General features: G+C 37.7%; 2 protein-coding genes and 1 long non-coding RNA gene across 3 annotated transcripts in view; all 3 read left to right on the top strand.

Annotated features, from left to right (window-relative positions):
- Positions 1-20,890, top strand: part of LOC103135311 (B-cell receptor CD22-like) — a gene marked incomplete at its 5' end in the record, with an annotated part of 43,962 nt that extends 23,072 nt beyond the window's left edge. The window contains 5 exons of the mRNA XM_016669413.1: positions 19,418-19,717; positions 19,792-20,058; positions 20,216-20,297; positions 20,513-20,552; positions 20,642-20,890. Coding sequence (XP_016524899.1) covers positions 19,418-19,717; positions 19,792-20,058; positions 20,216-20,297; positions 20,513-20,552; positions 20,642-20,875 — 923 coding nt within the window. The remainder of the gene's footprint in view (positions 1-19,417; positions 19,718-19,791; positions 20,059-20,215; positions 20,298-20,512; positions 20,553-20,641) is intronic.
- Positions 6,911-11,220, top strand: LOC103135310 (sialic acid-binding Ig-like lectin 12). The gene is made up of 8 exons (XM_007547957.2): positions 6,911-7,083; positions 7,259-7,355; positions 7,546-7,917; positions 8,808-9,116; positions 9,191-9,442; positions 9,535-9,619; positions 10,826-10,865; positions 10,968-11,220. Exons 1-8 carry the CDS (start codon positions 7,051-7,053, stop codon positions 11,190-11,192), a joined length of 1,413 nt encoding a protein of 470 aa, XP_007548019.1. The 5' UTR covers positions 6,911-7,050; the 3' UTR covers positions 11,193-11,220.
- A 1,307-nt stretch (positions 20,891-22,197) lies between the features above and the next one.
- Positions 22,198-23,205, top strand: LOC103135312 (uncharacterized). The gene is made up of 3 exons (XR_475915.1): positions 22,198-22,284; positions 22,480-22,575; positions 22,855-23,205. It is a non-coding gene; the product is annotated as an uncharacterized LOC103135312 (long non-coding RNA).
- The last annotated feature ends 1,402 nt before the right edge of the window (positions 23,206-24,607 follow it).

Genomic DNA, 24,607 nt, shown 5'->3' with positions numbered 1-24,607 from the left:
CGCAAAAGAGTGCTTGCATGAGATTGGAAAGCGTGGCAAAGTCACTGCTGAAAAGGAAAGTATCACTTTCAGTGCAGAGCAGTTAATGCAAATCAACTCTGGTGATACAAATAGGAAAAACACATTTTCCTAGAGGTCAGCTGCAGTTAAAGGCACCGGGGTGGGATATGTAATGATGTGCAGTTTGAAGGAGTTGAGAAGCACATTGTGCACGGACTCTGCCAAGAACAGCTAAGATAAATATTAAGAGCAAAATAAACCTGAATGAAATGAAAATGAGGAATAGCTCATCATAAACAATCTGTCAATCTGTATGTCACCTACAGAGTTGATATGTAAAAGACGAGAACGGTGCACACGGGTAGTGTAGTATATGTGGTGGATCTATTTGCTTTAGCGGAGCCACTCCCCTTTTTGTTGAGTTGCCTTCTATGTTATTCGCCTGCGCATTGATATGTTGTATTGGAGACTCAAGTGAAGATCAGTAAAGTTCATGCTGCACCACCGAGATGAATCTCTTTATTTAATTATACTATGTTGGAGTAAAGACACAACAGGTAGGTCATCAGCACAGCACATGAGCAGCAGACCGCAGGGAAACGTGCTACCTGATCCAGCATGCCGTGAGCGCACACGCCCAGATTACTCATCAGATCAGCGTCTCTGCAACTGGCAGCCTCTAGGGGGCGGAAAACTCACACAGTGTGTCTGGGGAATTCAGTTTCAAGATCCTCCATCCTAAAGTGTTTCAATTTAATGCTGCTTTACGACAGAATATTATGAAACCAGCTAAGCTGTCAGAGTATAAACATATAGCTCAGTTTCTGTGTTTTTTTTTTAAATTAATTTATTTATTTTATAAAAAAAAGTTTTGCTTTGCTTCAACACTGCCCAGATTAAAGTGCAACACGGATGCACAGCTATTTTAAGAATATTCCGGTTCAACACGTAGAACTTTCAGAACAAAGACATCCAGCAAATGTATGTAACTTTCATGAAAAGCTTTTAATGTTCTAGCATTGATCATTGTTGGTAGGATTCGAACCTTCGCAGGGAGACCCCATCGCCTTAACCCACGATTCTCTCCACATTGTGACACCTATTAGTGAGTGGAATATTTTGTACACCCGATGAACAGTACTGCTTTGCTGTCTGCAGATGTTATGTGAGATAGTCTCCTGTGAAGTTTGATAATATATATAATATATACAGCTTAGATTCTCCAAGAAACCAATGGAGGTGAGAAAATGTAGCTAATATATAAAGTTAGACGTCAAATTATTCATGCTTCTTGCAAATGTGTGTCTTGGTTGCTGCCAGTGTGATATGCAAAAATTATCTGCAATATAAAAAAAGCGCAGCAGCAACACTGTTTTTTTCTCCGTTGTTTTCTGTCTACAGAACACAAAAGAAGCAGAGTGATGGAGGCACAGGCGTCATGAAAATGAAAACTTCACTCAGCAGTGGAGAATTTCTTCTTCCCTACTTTGTCACATAACTCCTTTACTTTTAATGCTTTCTTTCAAAGATGCAGCCATGCAGGCAAATATTTAAATAATTATTTTGTTCAAAATAAGGAAATTAAAATATCCGCTATATTTTCGGTGTTGCTTTCATTGAATTAATGTAAAAATAAAGAGCAGGTAGAACAGCCAACAACTGATTATGTCATCCAGGACATGTTACTGTGAAATATTCATCTCCGTCTCAGTCGTCCAGTAACAGCCTTCAGTCAGAGGTTTCTTATTGCTGCTGGAGATTTTTCCTGCTCAGAATCTGCAATAACTCTCTCAAGTTACTTGTATGTTGCGAGTTTATGTAACGTTGCGCTTTTGGAAAGATAAAGTGTTTCTGAATTAAATTGTTGACTTCCTCTACTGATGCTTCAAATAAATGTCTCCACACATTCCGCAACAGCTTCCCCCTTTCAGACTTTGTTTTCAAAGTCGTGTTCATTACAACTGGTTTCAGCAGGGGGTGACCGTCAGATAATCTGCATTTTGGTGTTCCCCCGCTAAAGCCTTTTTATTATTGTTGTTTGATTGTTTTTTTGTTTTTTTGTTTTTTAGTTGAATATGCCCGATCTAACATTGGGCATATTCAACATGTTGACTGTCTTGGCCCGATTACCGTAGTTTGTGGGGTTTTCCCTGACTGGGAGCGAGAACACAGCCTGTTGAATGTGACAGGTAGCCAATCAGAAAGCTCGGTTATGTAAGAACGGAGGGGAATCCCAAACAATTGACACGGCGCAACTGAGAGTCCGGTAGACTTCGGAGAAATGTGGAAATGTTTATTATTATATGTAAAGGTCGTTATTTTATATATATATTTATTATATGTGGTTATGTTTATTCACTTAAAAATGTTAACTATGAAAAAACATATCTCACCTCCAAATCATTGTGCAGCAAATAGAGCGGCTGCTCCCGCCGTCTTTTATCCACTACCTTTTCTTTTATTATGTCTTTTATCGCTTAAAATTACTCCAAAAACTATCTCTACTTCTACATTGTCATTCGTGTTTGGTCATTCTAAATTCCCATATGCTATGTTGGGGGTTTTACTGGATTTTCTTCTGGAATCGGCTTGTTCGTTAGTGGAATTGGTTCTTGTGTGGTGTGTTGCTCCTGCTGTGTGGCTGGACACACGAACCGATCGAACCTGGTGTACTTTTATCAGCTCTGTGGTCACAGAGGTTTGGAGAATCGGCGGACAATTCATAAATCGTGCCGTGTGAACCAAACTTAAGACTCACAAGCTCTACTCATCTCCTCTCTACCACTGCCCAAACCCCCTCTGACTCTGGTCGCTATGGTAACGTTTACATATCCCTTCAAAATAAGACACAGATGCGCAACAAAAACGGCCGGAAACATTTTACTTTCGTGAAAATTTTAACTCACAATTACAACTAATGGGAGCCCTGAGGTTCTTTCTCCGCAAAGAGACGGTCCCATCTGGAAGTGATGGGAGACAATAACACCCGAAGTGCTGCTTAAGCACAGCCTGCTTGGTCTCTTCATTTCCTCATTAATGAGCCGATCACCCCATATTATACAGAGCAGCTTGTAATGTGGGACTCACCTACCGGTCCGGGATAAATCCATTCTCCTGTCTCTTTTCTGGGCCTTTTCCCCTTCGCAAAGAAACTTTCCAAAGACATCTGATCTGTTTCTTACTCATTTTGCTGCTTGTGGGCTCAGTGTTGGCGCACAAGACCTCTAACCCAGAGAAACTGCTTAAAGGATTTTCAAAATAAAAGATCCTCCAGACTCAAATAATACCTAAAGGGAAACATTTCATTATTTCTTGCACAGAAATAATTGGTCCGCGGCCCGGGGCTTGGGGACCACTGCAGTAGAGCATTTCATATAACCCGAGGAAGCCACTCCAACATTTCATTTACGTTTATGTTTTGGCTTCTGTTTTTTTATTCTTCATAACTAGTTACCTAGAAGTAAATGAAATGAACCATACAATTGCGTGCTGCCTAAATGACGAACTTATTCATAAATTATATTTCAGTTCCGTGACAAAAACTTCCCATGTGAATGTTCAGTCGCTCTTCACAAACAGTTGCAAACACCGTCTGGCCATAAATACATGGACGATACAATCTGACATCCTCTTTTACACAAGAATGAAGGCTCACTGCTGCAGCTAGCCTGCTCACGACAGAAGCTTTTAAGCAAAAAGCTGAGTGAGAGAAGATTTATATGGTAAGAAAGTCTTTCTAAGTTTAACTTTGTGTCACTTTTCATTCTGAAGGACATTTAAATATAAAAAAAAATGCGTTTGTATTCAGTTGCACCACCCTGTTTTCTGACGTAAACACAGATGTTCAGGGCTTTTACTTCTTAAGACTTGACAGCAGAAACAGCAGGGCAACAGCTTGAGCTGATCCTCTAGTTATATAACTAGTTATTCTATGAATAACTAATAACTATTATATGAATAACTAGTTATGAATAACTAGAGTGTTATTTTGAATGCCTCATAAAGTTCTTAGTCGACACTGAAATCAGGTACTGCTTTGCATTAAAGGCGTTTTAGCTGTAAAGGTTCCATTGCAGAAGGTTTTGCACTGGAAACTTGAATTGCATCTGTGCCATGTGTGTAAATGACAAAGTCAGTACAAATTAAAGGGAGATCAGTTAGAGAAAATAACAACACCAATTCGGTGGGCATCAGAAGGGGTTCTTAGTGCTTTTTTTATATTGATAAAAGGACAAAAAGTTTAAAAACGTTTCGTTTGTCATATCCTGTATATCTTACTCCCGAGTTATTTCTGCTTCCAGTAATTTCAGACCAAATTCAATGACATTTCCACAAATTTGAATACAAAGTTTTAAATTAGTTGCTGTTAGAGTAGAAACATAGCTCAGTTTTTATGTTTTTTTTTTTAAATAAAATTTTTTTTGCTTTGCTTCAACACTGCCCAGATCAAAGTGCAACATGGATGTGCAGCGATTTTAAGAATATTCTGGTTCAACACGTAGAACTTTCAGAACAAAGACATCCAGCAAATTTATATAGCTTTCATGAGGGAAAAGCTTTTAATGTACTAGAACTGATCATTGTTGGTAGGATTCAAACCTTTGTAGGGAGACCCCAATAGATTTCAAATCCATCATCTTAACCTCTCGACCACATTAACCCACGTATCCGCAGGGTTGAGACACCGGGAGAAATTTCAGGAACCATTTTACAATTTAAAAAAGATCTTTTACATATTTTATGAATTCTTTACACACTCTAAAAAGTGTTTTTGGGCTGCAGTTCATCTTATGGACTTATTTACATTAATTTCACTTAATTATTTTGCTTTTGCTATGACAACTTACTTTTTTGTGTTCATTTAACTCAAAACTTACAAATCTTTANCCATGTGAATGTTCAGTCGCTCTTCACAAACAGTTGCAAACACTGTCTGGCCATAAATACATGGACGATACAATCTGACATCCTCTTTTACACAAGAATGAAGGCTCACTGCTGCAGCTTGCCTGCTCACGACAGAAGCTTTTCAGCAAAAAGTTGAGTGAGAGAAGATTTATTTGGTAAGAAAGTCTTTCTAAGTTTAACTTTGTGTCACTTTTCATTCTGAAGGACATTTAAATAATTAAAAAAAAATGCATTTGTATTCAATTGCACCACCCTGATTTCTGACGTAAACACAGATGTTCAGGGCTTTTACTACTTAAGACTTGACAGCAGAAACAGCAGGGCAACCGCTTGTGCTGATCCTCTTCGGGTAAAATAACACTCTAGTGTTATTTTACTAGTTATATAACTAGTTATTCTATGAATAACTAATAACTATTATATGAATAACTAGTTATGAATAACTAGAGTGTTATTTTGAATGCCTCATAAAGTTCTTAGTCGACACTGAAATCAGGTACTGCTTTGCATTCAAGGCATTTTAGCTGTAAAGGTTCCATTGTAAAAGATTTTGCACTGGAAACTTGAATTGCATCTGTGCCATGTGTGTAAATGACAAAGTCATCTGAGTACAAATTAAAGGGAGATCAGTTAAAGAAAATAACAACACCAATTCGGTGAGCATCAGAAGGGGTTCTTAGTGCTTTTTTAAAATATTGATAAAAGGACAAAACGTTTAAAAACGTTTCGTTTGTCATATCCTCTATATCTTACTCCCGAGTTATTTCTGCTTCCAGTAATTTCAGACCAAATTCAATGACATTTCCACAAATTTGAATGCAAAGTTTTAAATTAGTTGCTGTTAGAGTAGAAACATAGCTCAGTTTTTATGTTTTATTTTTTAATTAAAAAAAAGTTTTGCTTTGCTTCAACACTGCCCAGATCAAAGTGCAACATGGATGTGCAGCGATTTTAAGAATATTCTGGTTCAACACGTAGAACTTTCAGAACAAAGACATCCAGCAAATTTATATAACTTTCATGAGGGAAAAGCTTTTAATGTACTAGAACTGATCATTGTTGGTAGGATTCAAACCTTTGCAGGGAGACCCCAATAGATTTCAAATCCATCATCTTAACCTCTCGACCACATTGACCCACGTATCTGCAGGGTTCAGACACCGGGAGAAATTTCAGGAACCATTTTACAATTTAAAAAAGATCTTTTACATATTTTATGAATTCTTTATATACAGTACTAGAACTGATAATTGTTTGCAGGATTTGAACCTGCAATGAGACACCAATGGATTTCTAGTCCATCTGTTTTCCAGTGACAGATGTAAGGATAGATTTCAGGAGCCTTTTTACCATCTACCATCTCCAATATGAAAGGTCATGTCCTACATAACATTTTTCCTAATTTCTGGAACAAGCTCTTCAATGTTCTCTTTATCTCGTTTCTTTTATTATGACTCATCACTGTTTCTACTTTCACTTCCCTAATTACTCCTCTCATCTGGCTCCCTTACTATCAGTTTTCAAGAGAAATAAATAGACCCCACATCCTCTCCAGTTCTGCAAGCTGACACCAAATTTTAAAAAAGCTGAACTTACTAAAATAATCCACTGGATTATTGTAAAAAAAAAAAAAAAAAAACGACAAACGGCTGTGGTGGCAGAGGAAGAACATGTTCCTGTTCTTTCACTGAGCTATAGATAATATAATGACAGAAGGTGACTCAAGACATGCATGCAAATACAATTTGACAAACGGTTTCAAAGCATAACAACTTGGATGGAAATATTTTAAATTAATTTGAATAATTATCTGAGCATTTACTGCTAGATAACTAGAATCAACTGCAAAGTGTGTGCCATTCACTGGAATGACATTTTTTGTAACGTGACTCCTGTGAAGCAATAAGCATCCACAACACAATAACTGTGTCAACATAGAATACGTTGTAAGACATAAATATGTTCATGGGTTGAATGTGGTCTTAAGTATTGCAAACAGAGGAGGCCTTAAACATCAAGCATCCTCTTTTAAAGAAGGAGGAAGGACCCGTATGTGTCAAGCTTTGAAATAATACTTCCTTTTTAAAAGCTTCCAGATCTTCTGCTGAAGAACTGACGTTCCAGTCACTTTGCCCGGTTTAAATGCAGATTTTGCTTAAAATTTGGATTAATTTGGTAAGTATATTACATTTACATGAAACATTTTATTTTATTTTATTTTATTTTTGCTGATGAATTGATGTAGTTGTACCATGAATAATTTTATTGGAAGCTTCGGCTTAGCTTCTTGACTTCTAAAAGCAACATTTTATTTTTAACAGGGTCCTCTGCTTAATATAAACATTAAAAGTATAAACAGATGAAGAAGGACCGTCAGACTCTGATGGCGGCTCTGTCTGAGAACATGCTCACAGTCAACGTGTTACTGAGTGTTTTCTTTCTTCCAGGTGAGATGTTTGTTCTCTTCCTTTCAAGTTGAGATTTAAAAAAAATAATTTTTAGTCTGAAATATTTGATCCTGATAATGTTTAAAGGCTCCTCATGTAACTTCCAGCAGCTAAACAGAAGTTTGTAGAAAGGTTTCTTTCTTTCTCAGATTTTATCCACATTATTTTATTGTTGGTTCTGCTTTTACAGGTCTTGTGGCTGGCTGTACATCACACCTTCACATTACTACCCCAAAGGAGATGGAAACACTAAACGGATCTTGTTTGCATATCCCCTGTACATTTGTAGCAATCAATGGGGATGCTGATTTTAACAATGAGACAGAAATCAGTGGACTTTGGTACATAAATGATGATAAAGATGAAACAAATAAAGTGTTTGACAGCAGCAAATCAGACAACGTCTATCCAATGAACATAACTGGAATCCTGAAGGAAAATGACTGCACAACTCTATTTTCTGATTTAAAAACCAGCTATGAAGACACATATTATTTCAGAATCGTGAACGGACCATATAAGGCAACAGCTAATTGTGATCATGTTCAAATAAAAGTTAAAGGTAAGAACTTTATCTTCATCACTCCATTAATTTAGAATAACAGAAATTTCATTCTAAGAGTTTGGGTTTTTACATGTATATTTTCTGATCATCTGTTGTTTTCTACAGCAGGATGCCAGTTATTACAAAATAAAGTGTTGTAGATATTTTTTTCTAATTCTCAAACACTGAGATCCAGTTTTTAATTTTTTCTGAGGTAAAAATAAAATAAAAGGGACATCTGCTGAGCTTCAACTCATTTGTACACAGGAACAAAACGCTGTTGGAAAAAAATGTTAGAAGAAAAACATTTTCAACTTCTTCCTCATTGTCAGTATTATTATTGCTAGAAATATTTAATTTTTCAACACTAACGCTCCATGGTTTGCATGTATGTATTCACAAAGAGAATCATTGTGAATATATGAAGACAATAATCTTCAGCTGATGCTGTTTTTTGGTGTTAAGTGAAATCCACCAAAGATAAAGACAAAACAACAAAGCAAAACCCAAGACAAAGAAAAACTCATCACTCATCATTGAGTTGGAGTCAGAGATACACTTTTTTTTAGTTGCAATGTTTATTAGTAGTAGTAGAAAATCAAAATGAAAAGGTTTTTTTAGCCCTCCTGAGAGACCACCACAATATTTATCATTCATTCTTGAACTTAAAAAAGTGCTCTAGATAAGCAACCCATGGTCAGTTAACGTAATATCTTTGTGAAATATTAATCAAATTCCAAAGTCTAAATTTTAATCCCATCTTGAATTAGTTTAAATATAAATGAATGTAACAGAAAAAAATAATTTTGGTGTTTAGTACCTGAATATGTTCACTTCTGCTTAACAACATACATTATTTATTTAACTGTAAACCTAAAAAAATAATTTTGTCTGATGTGGAATTTCAGATTCTGCCTGGGAACCAAGCATGACTATTTCAGGTGATCAAACAAACCTGAAGGAGCATCAGTCTGTCACTGTAACCTGCTCAGCTTTCACTCCCTGTCCACACTCACCTCCTGAACTCACCTGGAATCTCCAACAAGACTCTCTCAGACAAACTGAGAAAAACACAGATGGAACCTTTACAACTAAAATCCAGGAGACCATCACTCTGTCAGACACACATGATGGATACAACATCAGATGTTCTGCCAGATATCCTGTGATTGGAGGAAACAAGACAGCAGAGACAGAAGTGACTCTCAGTGTTTCATGTAAGTGATCCTGTCAGCAGGTCATGGTTCAGCTGTTTGTGATCAATAAAGTTCATGTGTCTCATTTTCCTCAGATGCTCCTAGAAACACCTCAGCATCCATCAGTCTATCAGGTTTGGTGTCAGCAGGTAGCTGGGTGGAGCTGAGCTGCTCCAGCAGAGCCAAACCTCCACCCAGATTCACCTGGTTCAGGAACAACAATGATGGAGACACTAATGTGTCTGTGTGGCCAGTTTACAGCTTCAATGCCACTGAGGAAGAATATTACTGTGTGGCTACAAATTATCTGGGAAATCAGACATCATCAGTGAGACTTAGGATTAAAGGTAGATATTTTTAAAACCACTAAATATGAGGAACATTCTCAACATCTGATGCCTAAACGTTGGGGTAAATGTTCCTATTTTGTTTTATTCAGGTATCGTGAACGGACATCTTTTCTGGCTGCCAATTGCACTGGCAATTGCGCTGTTGGTGCTGATCTGTCTGGTTCTTTATGTCAGGTAGGTATTAGAAATTAGAGAGATATAAATTAGCTGATTTCAGTGAAGTAAACCAAATCTGTTCTTAATTTAGATTAATTCATATGAATGGTTTTGTCAACAACAACCCAAGTCGTCCACATATATAAAACATCCAATTACAGACCTCCACAAATTAGGTTTTTTGGACAGAAAAAGATAAGGGTGAGCGAAAAGCAACAGAAAGCCAAGAAGTTGGAAACATTCCTGCTTCTATGTACAATTCAATGTTTGTACCTGTAGATTATGCATTTGCTGCAACGGCCTCTTTGAACACTCGCTGCACAACGTTCCACAGTTGAATAAAAAACACGTTGAAGCTGCGTGGGATTTGGACAAGCCAGTGAAAAACGGGAGGAACTCAGTCCTGTCAGAAAACGGCCAAAGCTGAACTTTTAGGGGTCATCACACACACAATGTTTGCAGGTAGAATGGTAAAAACTGACTAAGAGTACTCGCTCACTGTGACTCCATACTGCTTAGCAATTGATATGTTTTACATTAGTGAAGAAAATGTAATTATTTAATAATCACTACAATCATTACAGTGCATCACACCAAAAGCATCTTGAGGTTTGCAGATGTAAACATCGTGATGTGTGATGTCAAAAATTGTAGAGTGCTGTGTGTAATTTATTTAAATGACAACATATTTCTTTGTACTAAACAGCCTAATTATAAATGGAGAAATTTGCTTTTCGTTTGAGCATTCTTGTAAACATCGGAAGAAAACAGAAATGTGGATTACATACAAGACAATAATTCTAAAAATATAAAATAAAAAAATAAAATGAAATAAAAACTCTTAATTGATCCGAAGAACCTTCATGATTTTTTCTTTTTTTTTTTTTAAAGAGGAGTGAGTCAAACAGCTGAGCAATGTATGTTACTAGTTTCCCCATACAGGAAACATCTTGAAGTTAATCTTACAAAGATGAATCTTACAAAAATGAAAGCACAACATCATTCATGCTTCATTTCTTCTATGTGTGAACTACTCGGGTTACTGCTGTTGACATCTGGTTTGAATTTTATATGACTGGCACGAATAGAAACATTTGAAAACATTGTCATATTCCATTCCCACTATAGTTTTGAACTATAATACTAAAATAGATTTACCTTTCAGTGACTAAAGGCAACAATAACTTTAAAGACTTATTCTGACAGCTCTCCAATGTCTTCCAGATGTTTCAAGTCCAAACAGCCAACTCCTCAACAGACTCAGGTGGGTAAATGTTTAGCACTGCAACGTATCTTCAGTCTGTGCCAGAGCCGGTTTAAGCATGAACTGTTTTCAAGAGATTTTTTTTTTTTTTTTCCCCCACAGACTCCAGCTGGTCAGGAGGCTGCGGTACAAACACCGTCTGCTGCTGCTGAAGACCTGCAGTACGGAGAAGTGACTTTCTTCAAGAGGAAACCTGAAGCTTCCTCTACCTCAGAGGAGCACGGCAAAGAGGAAGAGACAGTTTATGCACAAGTCAGAGTGTCCAAGTCAAGAAAGTGCTCAACGCACACCACAGATGATATCTATGCTCAAGTGAAGAAAAAGTAACTTTTTTCTTTAAAATAAAGTTAGCTAGAGGTATCTGTTGAAGCTACTTCACTTTGCATATTCATCACGTGCTATTTTGTGATATTTTTGTGCTGTTTTTTTGTTTGTTTGTTTGTTTGTTTTGGGGGTTGGGGAGCTGTGTGTCTTTTACACCTTGCTTTGCATTGCAACAGGAAGTCATCATATGTTGTACTTCAACAAAGTATTTAAAGCCTAGCCTTTTTAATCACCATTAAAAGGATATGTTAAGCACACAAAATGGGCAATTTTATTTTCACTTCATCATTTCACTGCACCACACTGCATATGGTTAATGGTTAGATGGTGATGTGATGCTGCACTTCTTCTTTCAACCGCAATGTCAGAGCAACTGCTGCAATGGCTATATGTTAAGCTAGGTTCCTCTTTTTTAATTTGTTTAACTTTTTGCACTCGCTCGTTTCCGTTTTCAACACCTTTTTTAAAAAAGAACTTTTTTTTTTTTTGGAGGCTAGAACACAGAACAGTTTTTTTTGTCTTGAACTTCTTCCACTGGACACATTCAATGCGGGGGGGGAGGGGGGTCTGAGGGGCCTTCCCGTCAGAGCTGAGGAAGCTGGGGAGGTTTGCCCTCCAGTGCCTTGTGAAAAAATGCCATCTTTCCTCATTCTTGTAAAGAAGCTGCGGTTTAGATGAAACCACTTTTCACAGCACATATATCTGCAAAAAAAAGACCCCATACAAATTCAGTGGGATTTTACGTGCTACATAAACATAATGTTATTCGTGGGAGGGAAGTAGGAATAAAAGGGAAATGCAGAATTTTATATAAATCTGAAAAGTGTGGCATGCATGTGAATTTAGTCTTTTTTACTCCGATGGCCCCACATATAATCCAGATTACCCTTAGAAGTCATCTAACTAGCAAACATGATATTTGTGTGTAATTTAATTTAGTCTTTATATAAATCAAGTTATTCTGCTAAAGCTGCAGTGTGTAATTTTTAAAAAGTATGTTTTTTTTTTGTTTTTGTTTTTTTACATATTTGTTAAAACTATCACTTTGTCCTGACAGCATGACATGAGACAGATAATCTATGGGGAAAACACCAAAACAAGCTCCTTTAGTAAGACCTTAGTCACACTTGTCAATGAGTTGGTCATGTTTTCCGGTTTGCTGCAGCTCTTGTTAATGGCAGAGACAAAAACTTACAGGAAATCTGTTTATAGAAGTCTGCACAAGTTACCTACTGCAGCTTAAAGGCCCCAGAGGTTTTTGTCAGAGATCAGCGTTAGTGGACACACAGAAACCCGGCAGCAGGTCAGGGATAAGTTGTGGAGACATTTCACATGTTGAAACGTATTATCCTGCACTTTGGACAAGCTTACATAAATGGTGGCAGTATCATACTGTGGGTACTGTCTTCAGCTGAGACAACAGGATTTGATAGAAAGACGGATAAAACAGCAATAAGACACGTCAGGAAACAAAGCACCAGCAAAAGACTTGTACCTGGGATGAAGTTTTACATTTCAGCGAGAGAAAGACTCTTACCGTTTAGCAACAGGTTGAACGGATTGGGTTCAATTAATTCTTCCAGTTTCTAATTTTGCACTGCTTGAAAAACGTGTGAATACTCCTATAAGGTATAATGTGCATTTACACAAAATAAAGCCGATTCTTTTATGTTATTCACTTAAAGCTAAAAATACCAAATATCGTACGTGTGCAACATAGCATGAGCTTTTTAGGGTATTTACAAAAAGGGAGTGGAGTGGGATAAATATGGAAATGACAGATTATCTTCAATTTCTTTTAATGATTTGTGTTTCATGTTCTCTGAACTCATTTCAAATGAATTTTTTTTTTACTCAGTTTGCTTTTAATACCAAGATGTAAGAGTAAATTCTTACCTGAGTGAATTAATTTTTTATTTAGAATCTTTTTATCGCTCAAAATCACCTCACAAATCTAAATTCTCAAATACAGAGTAAAAAATAAAACATTGTCACCTGAACAAATAGGTACAAGCATCCTGCAGGAGAATTACTGTATGCATATTTCAGCTTGCAACAGCTTGCAAAAGAAGAAATCTGAAGAAAAAAAGACAACAAAAAAAAAAAACTTAAGAGATGGTGATCTGTGATCACTTGAAAGTTTAGTAAAAGGAAATTGAGGAAAAAACAAAAGTAGTTCTCATGGTAAGAGAAGGAACATAAAACTAACGCTCCAGGTTATATTTAAACACATCTTAGTGACACACCAACAAGCAATAAACTGTCTGCGGAGGTAGATGCAGTACAGCTCTGCAGGAAATGTGGTTAGCTGTGCCAGTGTCGCAAAGAAATGCATTGCATCAGATCTTAACAGTGAATAAGTTGACCCCACGTTGGCTTTCAAACTTAATGCAGAAGTCACTGTGACATGTAGAAGCTTTGAGTTGTTTGGTGAACTACAGCCGCAGCAGTGAGGCAGCAACATTCAAAACCAGAAAACTGCGTGATGATCCTGGAGCTTAAAGGGACATCGGCTTCTTCTAGGTGTCCGGGATTATTATTACTGACAGACATTTTCATGACAGAAAATATGTCCTTATTCTTCTTAAACATTTTTATTAAGCTTTTTCTCCTCATTATTAATGGATTGCAAACAACTTTGGTGGTGCATACCACCACCTATCACACGTCCATGCATATGTGGACTTATAGCCTCCACCCACCATATTCGTTTTAATTTTGTATTGTGCAAAAATAAGAATAAGGCGATGTCATGAGGATGACGCCATTCTACCATATGAAGATGTCCCCTTCTCTGTTCTTTACAAATTAAGCAGAAATGAAGATAAAGCCATGTATTCAGAGAGCCAGAGGATCTTTTAAAGGTGAAGCCAGATTAACACTGTTTAAAACAGATACATCGAGAGGGCAAAGATTGTAGCACTTTTTACACGCCTTTCAAAAAGTTAGAATGTCACGCAGAGGGAACCTGACCAAACACCCATATATGAAGAGTAGGGACTGACTACCATTGTTTTATAAATGCTGCAGCTTTTGACTTATGGAAAAAGTAAACAGAAGTGAATAATTCACACTAGTACGAGTCGAGAGCACGTGATCTCATAGTTTGGCACAGCAGATGCAGAAGTACACTCTGCCACTGTTTTCTCGCACAATCATTTCTAACTAGCCGGGTTTTTGGCCAGACCAGGCTGTAATTGTAGCAAGAGCTATGCATCTAAATTCTGCTGTAGGTCACCAGTCTGTATAGCCACTAATGGTAGTAATAGTAATATTAACATTAGTAATAGTACTCACACGATACTTTCCGAGAAAAGGTGCCTTGTTTTAAAACTGTGGCTATTCTTGTTCACAGAAGACTTACACATTCAGACCCAAGATGCTATCTCGACTAGACATTTTGACGCCAAAATGTTCATAAAAGTCCACTTCATTTTTCACATGGTGAGACTTTGTACAAACTCCTCAAGCAAAACTGTCTGACTCTTCCCAGTATTTTCTATGCAGCAATAAAGATCATATTCTCATCTGCAGCTGATGGACGGAAACGAGCAAAACTGACACCCGTTTTCACCTTGAGTACATTATAAATGATTAATAAATGTGAATGTTTTGTAGAAAACATTCATTCTCAAACAAAAGCATTTTCTGCTGTTTGCGTAGCTGAACATTTAATCTACTGTTCAGCAGTCAAGTAAGTCTGTGCTACTAAACACCCCTAATAAGGAAACACTGTGGCAGCAGCAAGATGCTCAAAAGGTAACTTCCTCACTTCCTCTTTCTTGAGGTCAGGGTGTGAAGGGGAGACAAATAAAAACAAGTTGATGTGTTTTTTCCAACACACATTCAGAGAGATTGGCTATTGGATCTAAAGGTAACTTCCTCTTTCTTGAGGTCAGGATGTGAAGGGGAGACAAATAAAAACAAGTTGATGTGTTTTTTCCAACACACATTCAGAGAGATTGGCTATTGGATCTGATGCTGATCAGCTCAAACGAGAATATTAACAGCGAGGAAAACTGAACTGTTTCCATTTTTAACTGCAGATCTTTGGTAAGTTGGTGCTATGATTTCCACACAGAGATTTTAAAGCTGAGATTCTTTCATCTTAAAAGAAGACAAGTCTTTTGGCAATATTTAAAAGTTAATTAAGTAAATCTGCACAGGTAGGAAGGTAGGCTGATGGTTTTACTGTTTGAATTTTAACCCTCCTGTTACGTTGCGGGTCAAATTGACTCGTTTTAAAGCTTAATTTTTTTTTTTTAAACTTTAATTTTTAATGGTTACAACAGTACAAAAAAAAAAAAAAAAAAGCGTTAGTCATTTGTGTGTGCCACTATTGTCTGGACAACTCTAAGAAGGATTTTAAAGCCCCCCTCTCTGCCCCAGCCTCCAGGTTCTGTGTTACGCCCCGCGTCTGTTGTCAGAGCGCAGCGCACAGCGCTCCTCCTGTGGCTCCACAACTCAGATATCCTTCTGCACAGATTTGTGACACTTGTCTTAATAGTAATTATTATAATGGCGTTTAGTTGCTCAACTTTACGGACTCGTTCATTCATGACTGTTTTCATTCATGTTGCGCTGTTCATATTAGTCTTGCAGTTTTCTGGAGCGCAACGCGAAGCTCGACGTCATTCACACTTGACATTAATAAAGACACAGCAGGACGGATCATCCGGGAATGGATAGACCTGGAAGGCCTGACGAAAACTACCTGGATGACGGACAAATCCCGGGATTTATTATGAGTCTCTGTTTATTTCCAAGCCCAAATGAGTAACGTCATGTTCAAAAACGAGCCCCCAAAAAAGCGCAGCCCGCGACTCATTAAATTTGCAAGCGACTTTAGAAACAGGACAAGCCCAAAGGCGCTTATAATAATCGGACTTGGCAACAGAAACTCAAAACAGTTCCTGTCTCTCCACCGTCAAAATGCGCGTCTCCCTCCCTTGTTTCCATTTCTGTCGCTGCTGATACTGTCGCATAGAAACGGCGGTCGCTCCACAAGAAGCGTAGAGGAAATGAAATGAAATGACAAAACAAAATAGTAACGCACAGTAACGCAAAGTAAGTGATAAGTAACTGTAGTCTGACTACTGGATTTGAAATAGCAACGCGTTACATTACTCGTTACTGAAAAAAGTGGTCCTACGTCAGTGTAATGAAGAGAGCTTCATTACTGGGTCTATTTTTATTTAAGTCACTGTATAGCACTTTAAAAGCATTTTTTGCACTTTATTAACAAGCACTTTATTTAGCACTGCACTTTAAGCAGAGATTTGCACATAAATAATTTGCACACGAGAAGTTTTAATTGTATTTATTGAATATTTTAGTAATTAGCATGTAGCCTTTTGTTCTGGGCTCTGCACAGCTCTCCAGGGTGTTTGGACAATTACTACCCCGGGGGTCCAGGCACCATTTATAGGTTCCGGGAGAGGCCATTGAAAAGTGTGGGGAGATAATTGTTTATGGGTTTTTTGTGGTGTTTCATTTGGTGTAAGATAAAATATAAAATATTTATAAAAAGTAAATTTAAATGTTTATTTTTAATAAAGTGTATTTTATTTAAATAGGTGGAGATTTAAGTGAGATCCCCCTGTGAATTGGAGGTGGTTGGGTCCAACACAGCTGAGACTATTTAAGCCTGTAGTTTCACCTGTGTGAGGATTGATTGTTATTGAGTGTGTGTGTTGATGCTGTGAGGAGAATAAACTGACTGCGGTTTCCACCTGACTCTACCTCTCGTAATCTTCTGCACCGTAAAATCCAACCGCAAACGGCCGCCCTGTTACAGTCAGTAACGCGTTACTGACATCACTGTCAAAATGTAATATACATCTTTTTCAAAAGATCAATTTTAAAGTTAATTGTTTTTTGTGTGTGTGTGTGTAGGTTTTTTTCAGTGGACATAAAAAATGTACTTTACATTTTCAAATTGACTAAATGAGTAAGTTGTCGTCGTGGATCCTTTATTTGTGAGAAATAAATGAATAAAAAAAAAACATCATTGCACAAATATTGATTGAATTGGTTAGTATTGGAGTTAATAATCAGATACAAACATGTTTTGGAGGAATTTTTTGGTTTCTGACACTATTGCATGATTAAACACTCGACGGGTCAAACTGACCCACAAACATGATTGCTGTACCTAAGAAACGAACATAACAGGAGGGTAAGGACAGATGTGAAACAATGTAACGTTCAGTTCAAATGCCTTGGCATTTGTTTTATTTTTATTGAAGGAGGACTATGAGACTAATGGCAGCTCTTCCTGTAAACATGCTGACCATCAGCATGTCTCTGAGTGTCTTCATTCTTCCAGGTGAGATGTTTGTTCCCTTCCTTCCATTTGGAGACGTCACATGAATCACATCACGTGTTAACATGCTGCAGCTCCACTGGAGTTTAGGGATAATGACGTTTCTCTGCTGACTGATGACTTTCGTTGACATTATGTTCATCATTTGTTTGATTTTTTTGTTGTTTTTTTACAGGTGCTTTGGCTCATTACTGTCATAAAAAACCAGCGATCTTCAATATCACGGCACCAAACAACATTGAAGCTCTGAGTGGATCTTGTTTGGAGATCCCATGTAGTTTTATTGCAAATCATTCTGAATTTAACAAGGAAATTAGTATCTATGGCGTTTGGATGAAAGGTACTTTAGACTTTGACTCTAATCCAAATGATGTAATTTTCAACAGCAGTAAGTCAGTGAACACCTATCCATTGGAATTAACTGGAAACCTTTCAGAGAACAACTGCACCACACTGTTTTCTGATTTAAACTCAAGATATACAGACATGTACTTCTTCAGGATTGAGAACGGACCGTTCAGAGCAACAAGCTGCGCTCATCCTCTCACTGTAACAGTTAAAGGTAAGGTAACTTCCTTTTAAATATTTTATTCTATTTCTAAATCCGAATTGTGGTGACTTAGCCTTATCAGTCAGATATGACAATTCATCATGACATCATAAATATAAAGAAGCATGAGATGAAGAGGATTAAATATTTTTAAACATTCTTTTATTGCTTCAGCAGAATTGAATAGTGGCCTCAATTACTGATGTGCTCAGGAAAGTTACTGAAGCAAACAGTCAAAAAACTGACATGCTCTATATGACAGGTATGAAATAATCAAGTTCCAGGTCTGACCAACTCATATCGTCTGCTCATAGACACAAAGGGGAACAATCATATTTAGTGCCCTTCTGACAGAAAAAAAGAAAAATATAAATCATTGTCTAGTGCACAGATGTCAAACTCAAGGCCCGGTTGCCACATCTGGCCCCCTGTAATTTTTTAATGTGGCCCCCTAGCCTCCAAATTAATGGTCCTTCCAGTTTTTCACAAATCTGCAAAATTCACACAAAATAAACAAATCTCCATTTTTTTTAGTGCATAATGTCTCTAAATTAGTCAAAGTGAGTTTAAGTCATTGCTGTCTCAGCCTTACTGGATGTCAAGTTATAGTCCATAAATGATACGGCAAGTAATAAAAAGTCACATTTAACATCATACAACAATGCAAATGTTGTAAAAATTAATTACAAACATTTCTTAATGGGCACCACAAAATCTGCAAAAAACAAACAAAAAAAACCCCCAACAAAAACACAAACAATCACAAAACCCAGGAGGAACAGCTATTTATTAATATTTTAACTGTTTAATTGGTTTTATCAATACATTCTGGCACAACCGGCCCTTTATGAGCATTAGGATTTTTGATGTGACCCAAGATGAAAATGAGTTCTACACCCCTGGTCGAGTGTATTTGCAAAGAACTGGTGTGTAAAATTTGACCACAGCTCATTCAAAAGCAACATTAGATTAGAAACATTATAAAGCAGCTAACAAATACAAATGTGTAAATATACCTAATGTTTAACAATAGTATTAAACAGCAGTAAATATACTTTACTGCTGTCCTTCTTTTGTTTTGTTTGCATATAACTTTGTTTATGCTTTTATTACTCTATGTTCAATACAATCAAACTACTAATGGGACTATGTAGGCTTTTCTTTGTGCTGTTATGTATTTGTAACTCTAACTTATATAGGAATAAGAGCTCTTGGGAGCCTCCTTGTGGGCTGATAAATCTATGCAGCAGATTTGCAGCAAATCATATTTGGATCCATTTACTGTCGAACTCTTCTCATCAGTTCTTTTTTCTCTATTTTTCTTTTTGTCATTTCATGTATTGTTATTCCCAGATTCTCCTTGGAGTCCCAGCATTAATGTTCCCTCTGACCTGAAGGAGCATCAGTCTGTCACTGTAACCTGCTCAGCTTTCACTCCCTGTCCACACTCACCTCCTCAACTCACCTGGAATCTCCAACAAGACTCTCTCAGACAAACAGAGAAAAACACAGATGGAACCTTTACAGCTAAAATCCAGGAGAACATCACTCTGTCAGACACACATGATGGATACAACATCACATGTTCTGCCAGATATCCTGTGATTGGAGGAAACAAGACAGCAGGGACAGAAGTGACTCTCAGTGTTTCATGTAAGTGATCCTGTCAGCAGGTCATGGTTCAGCTGTTTGTGATCAATGAAGTTCATGTGTCTCATTTTCCTCAGATGCTCCTAGAAACACCTCAGCATCCATCAGTCCATCAGGTTTGGTGTCAGCAGGTAGCTGGGTGGAGCTGAGCTGCTCCAGCAGAGCCAAACCTCCACCCAGATTCACCTGGTTCTGGATCAGTAAACATGGAGCCGTTAATGTGTCTGTGGGGCCGGTTTACAATCTCCAGATGACCAACATGACAAATAAAGAAAGTTATTTTTGTGTGGCTGCAAATATTCTTGGCAATCAGACATCATCATGGATTCACTTGAAAAATAAAGGTAACATCTGAGTTTCATTTCTGTTTATTTCTGCTTCTCCATATCACTGTAACCTTCATAAAGATGGAGTGTTTTATATTTCACAGTACGGTCCACACTGTCCTATACTGCTGTACTTTATTTGTTATCGGTTTGTTATTGTGTTTCACTTTCCAAGAAACGGGGATGCAGACAGTTCTTGCTTCAGTTGTTTTGCTGTTCATTTACCTCGCGTTCATCTCCTTGGTTTCCTCAGTTTGGTGAGTATAAACAAGCGGCTTCCTCATGTGTAGTTGTAGGTGCCCAGCCTGTGGTGCCCTGGGCAGAGTTCTCCACCACATTTACATGTACAGTAGTTCAGATGCAAGGACATGTGTCAGTAAAAAAAAAAAAAAAAGAAAAGTCAGGCTGTTAAAATAAATAAATAAATAAATAACATCAGAATTATTCTGATAACTCTCTAATATTTTTCCAGTTTCTTCAAGTCCAAACATCGAACTCCCCAACAAACTCAGGTGGGTAAATGGGATTAAACCTGTACGTTACATTTGACACCATCAGCACAAAGTGAAATATTTATGTACTTTTTTGTTTTTCTCCATAGGCTGAACCAGATGAGGATGTTACAGTTCAAGTGCCTCCTGATAAAACTGAAGAACTCGATTACGAGGACATGAACTTTTTCCAGAGACGATCAGAAGCTTTCTATGCCTCTATGAAGGACAGAGGACAGGAGGACGCAGTCTACGCCCAGGTCAAAAAGTCCAGGCCAAGAAACTCCTCAGTGCGGACTGTTGACAGTTCGGAGGATATTTACATTGAAATGAAGCAGCAATAACTGCTGTTGTGTAATCACAGAAATGTACTTTTTTGTCTTTACATTATGTAAATGTAATGTATTAGAAATTGACTTTTAATCTATTAGATCATTTTTATTTCTGATATCACAAGAACACAAAAACTCCACTGATAATTCTGGTGAAAATTCTTTTTTTTTTTCTGCCTTTAAGGTTCAAAAGACAAAAGAACTGAACTCCTGAGTTGCATGGTGGCTGGACTTTCCTATCACGTCAATTCTTATAATACTAGCATAAAATTGCTTGAGCAGATGAATGCGGCGCCTTCAAAGATCTGTAAAATGTCCCCAAGGATCAACCAGACTTATGCAGCTGCTCGACTCTCTTCCTGATGACTTGGGCTGATTGCTTTAGACTTTCCCATCATGTCAAACAAGAAGTCAAAATGTTTCAAGTTAACCCTTTCAGTTAACCCTATGAGGAGTGCGTGGAAGGAAACCCAAATGGTTTGATCCCAGTCACACGTTTTAAAAGACTGTTATCCCTGACACTGACTAAATGTGTGAAAGTTTTTAATTCGGGGAAAGTTGCAAAAAAAAAACAAAAAAAAAAAAACGCTCTCGCTAAGTTATCTGGAATTTAGCAAATCATAATAATTTTGGTAATTCTAACGAAGCTAAAACAGGAAATGTTTGCTCGGATTTAATTTCAGTACCTGAGAAAAAAATGTGTTATGTCTCATTATTCAATGTGTGTAAATATCTGGTTTGAACTATGTAAATATATATTTATATACTGGATCTTTAGATAATGACCTTGCTAACCATTGTATCTTGATGCCTCTCCTTTTGATGCACACAAGTTCTGACTTTTTAATCATATTCCACGAGTTCATTCTAAAACAAGCAAATATAGGGTTGTTAAATAAAAATAAAAGTTAGTCAGTTTTTATGTGCTTCAGCTATTTCTTTACCCTGTGATCCAATTGAAGCTTCCTGCTTATCCCAGCTGAGAACGTCAACTATAAGCGCTGAGTGAAGGAGGATTGCTCCCGTTCTGTGTCTCCCCAACCTTGATTTTTAAGTATGTTTGAAACTTTGCTCGTTTTTTGACAAAAAGTTCCTGCGATGTAAAATGTGCTAACCACTTACCGGTGCACTGCTAAACTCAAAACATATTTTACTAATATAATTCAGTTGCGTGACAAGACTTTCAAACCTGTTCTGCAAATTTCACATGTATATCTTCAGTTGGGTTTTAGCAGACCGTTGCGAAATCTGTTTGGTCATGCCCACCCAGATAATATAATCTCTTTACACAATAAAGAATGTTAAAAGCAGGTTTCCCACGGCAAAATCTTTTGGACAGAAGACGGTCATTCATCCGCTGACTGACTTCATAAATGGCTTGATTTAAAAGAAAATTTTGACTTTGCATTCAAATTTATTTGGTAAGAAAATGTTTGCTGTGTTTAACTTTTTGGAGATAAAATCATGTTTTTAGATTAATAGACTTCATGGAGGTTCTCTCAAAATGCAACAGTGCATTTTTTAAAGTGTTACATAAACATTGCTTTAAAGAAACCTAATTTTTATTTTCTTAAGAATGTGTCTAATTGACTTGTTTTCATCATGTTTTCATCTAGTCTGCAGGACGACGAAGGACATTCAGAGTGTCATAGCAACGCTGTCTGGGAATATGTCGACAGCCAAAGTGTTACTGAGTCTCGTCTTTCTTCCAAGTGAGCCGTTTGTTCTCTTTCTTTCATCCATCCATCCATCCATCCATCCATCCATCCATCCATCCATCCATCCATCCATCCATCCATCCATCCATCCATCCATCCATTTTCTTACACCCTTATCCCGTCGGGGTTTGGAGGGGGGCTGGTGCCTGTCGGGGTACGCCCTGGATGGGGCACCAGCCCGTCACAGTCTCTTTCTTTCAGTTGTGGTTAATAACTTATCTTTGTCGGAAGATTATGTTTCACTTAATGTTCACCGTGAGTTTGTTTTAACAGGTGTTTTGGCAGTTTGTCTTCCTCAACAAGAAGGAGTCTCCATTACCACACCAATCCAGAATGAGGCACTCAGCGGATCTTGTTTGCAAGTCCCGTGTAGCTTTAAGGAGCAAAATGGATTTTCTTCCATAGGAAAACGTGCGGGAGTGTGGATTAAAAGCGGAAACAATCTATTCTCAACGAGTCAGGGAGTTAACAAATATCCAATAGAAATTACTGGAGACCTGGACCAATTCAAATGCACCACTCTGTTTTCCAACGTAAACACAAAACTTGCGGGGAAGTACTTCTTAAGACTTGACAACAAAAAGAGCATGGCAACAGCTTGTGCAGAACCACTGCAGGTAACCGTGAGAGGCAAGTGTCTTATCTGTCATAAAGTATTTATTCAACACTGAAATCAGGTACTGCTTTGCATAGTTCCTGGTCATGGTTGTGCCAGAAACACACACACACACACACGCACGCACGCACGCACGCACGCACGCACGCACACACACACACAAACACTTTCTTAGTCTTTACATTCACAGGCATGTAGGGCAAGGCAAAATTATTTACACAACACAAGTATGGACCAGTGGTTTTCAAACATTTTCTGGACCCCCCTATAGATTACAAATAGCTGTCTGGTTGAACAACGTTTGTGAGGTGTGAGGTGGGGGGAAGGGGGGAGGGGATTCTTAGAGACTCCCTGTCTCTAAGAATGAGCGGGGTGGGGGGGAAATCGACTTCTTTTGGGGGCAAAATGAATGTACATAGCTGGACATAGACAACAACATCGGTAGCCTACAGGCAACTTGTTAAGCTTAAGGTGACGTATTGATATTAGCTAGTCATCCAGCAGCTTTACTCAACTCAGTCGGTTAGTTTGGGGGAAAAACTGTGAAAAGTTCTTTGCGTTTTTCTGGTTTGCTACCATGACTCTAACACACCTGTAGCAGCAGCAGGTCTCCTTCACTGCCGCACAGGTGTAAACCCAGCGCGAGCGTCGTAGCACTCATGTTGCGTTTAAAGGCGGCTCGGAAAAACAGGTTACCACATGTTAACAACGGATGAAACCGTTTCAACTGCTGATAAAAGTGACAGAGGACACAGATATGGGAAGTGTGGAAGCCCCTATTGTATCAAATTGACACATGAATTGTCCATTCTAAGGTAAAAACCGAGTGCATACAGCGTTCTTGTTTTTGTTTTTTTGTTTTTTTTTTCCATCCATCTAGATGGCTTCCCGCGCTAAAAGCCTGGCATAAAAGAAACATATTTTATATACATATAATCCGGTACACAAATTTCGATGTGTAACGGATTATATGCCAGCACTCTCTGTGATTTGCTGGTTAATATGTCCAAGATCCACAGCAGTATCGGATCATGATAAAGTACAGTGACATTAGCATATATGATAGAACATCTTGGACTAATTTATAATTTGGGTTAGACTCAGGGTTAGGTTGTAGGGCAGTGGAGAACGAGGGATGATACTTGGGAAGGTTTTGTTCTAAAGTTATTGTTGTGCATCTGACTTTCAGACCAAATTCAGTGCAGTGTAATGAACACTGATTCAAATGCTACATTGCACAACCTATGTACAAAGTCTATGCTCAATGTTTGATGTTAATTATTAATTATTTCACAGTGTTCTGTTGTTAAAAATGTATATAAATGTGGAATTACAGATTCTCCTTGGAGTCCCAGCATTAATGTTCCCTCTGACCTGAAAGAGCATCAGTCTGTCACTGTAACCTGCTCA

This window comes from Poecilia formosa, unplaced genomic scaffold, assembly GCF_000485575.1.
Source record: "Poecilia formosa unplaced genomic scaffold, Poecilia_formosa-5.1.2 Scaffold24, whole genome shotgun sequence".
Classification (NCBI taxonomy): domain Eukaryota; kingdom Metazoa; phylum Chordata; class Actinopteri; order Cyprinodontiformes; family Poeciliidae; genus Poecilia; species Poecilia formosa.
The sequence above is the reverse complement of the archived record's forward strand: the minus strand, read 5'-3'. Positions and strand labels throughout refer to the sequence as shown.

Bases quoted from the DNA above. Each gene is read 5' to 3' on its own strand.
- LOC103135310 (XM_007547957.2), top strand. From the start codon at position 7,051: ATGCAGATTTTGCTTAAAATTTGGATTAATTTG. The intron at 7,084-7,258 runs GTAAGTATATTA...AAACATTAAAAG, and splicing joins TTAAAATTTGGATTAATTTG to TATAAACAGATGAAGAAGGA. The intron at 7,918-8,807 runs GTAAGAACTTTA...GTGGAATTTCAG, and splicing joins TGTTCAAATAAAAGTTAAAG to ATTCTGCCTGGGAACCAAGC.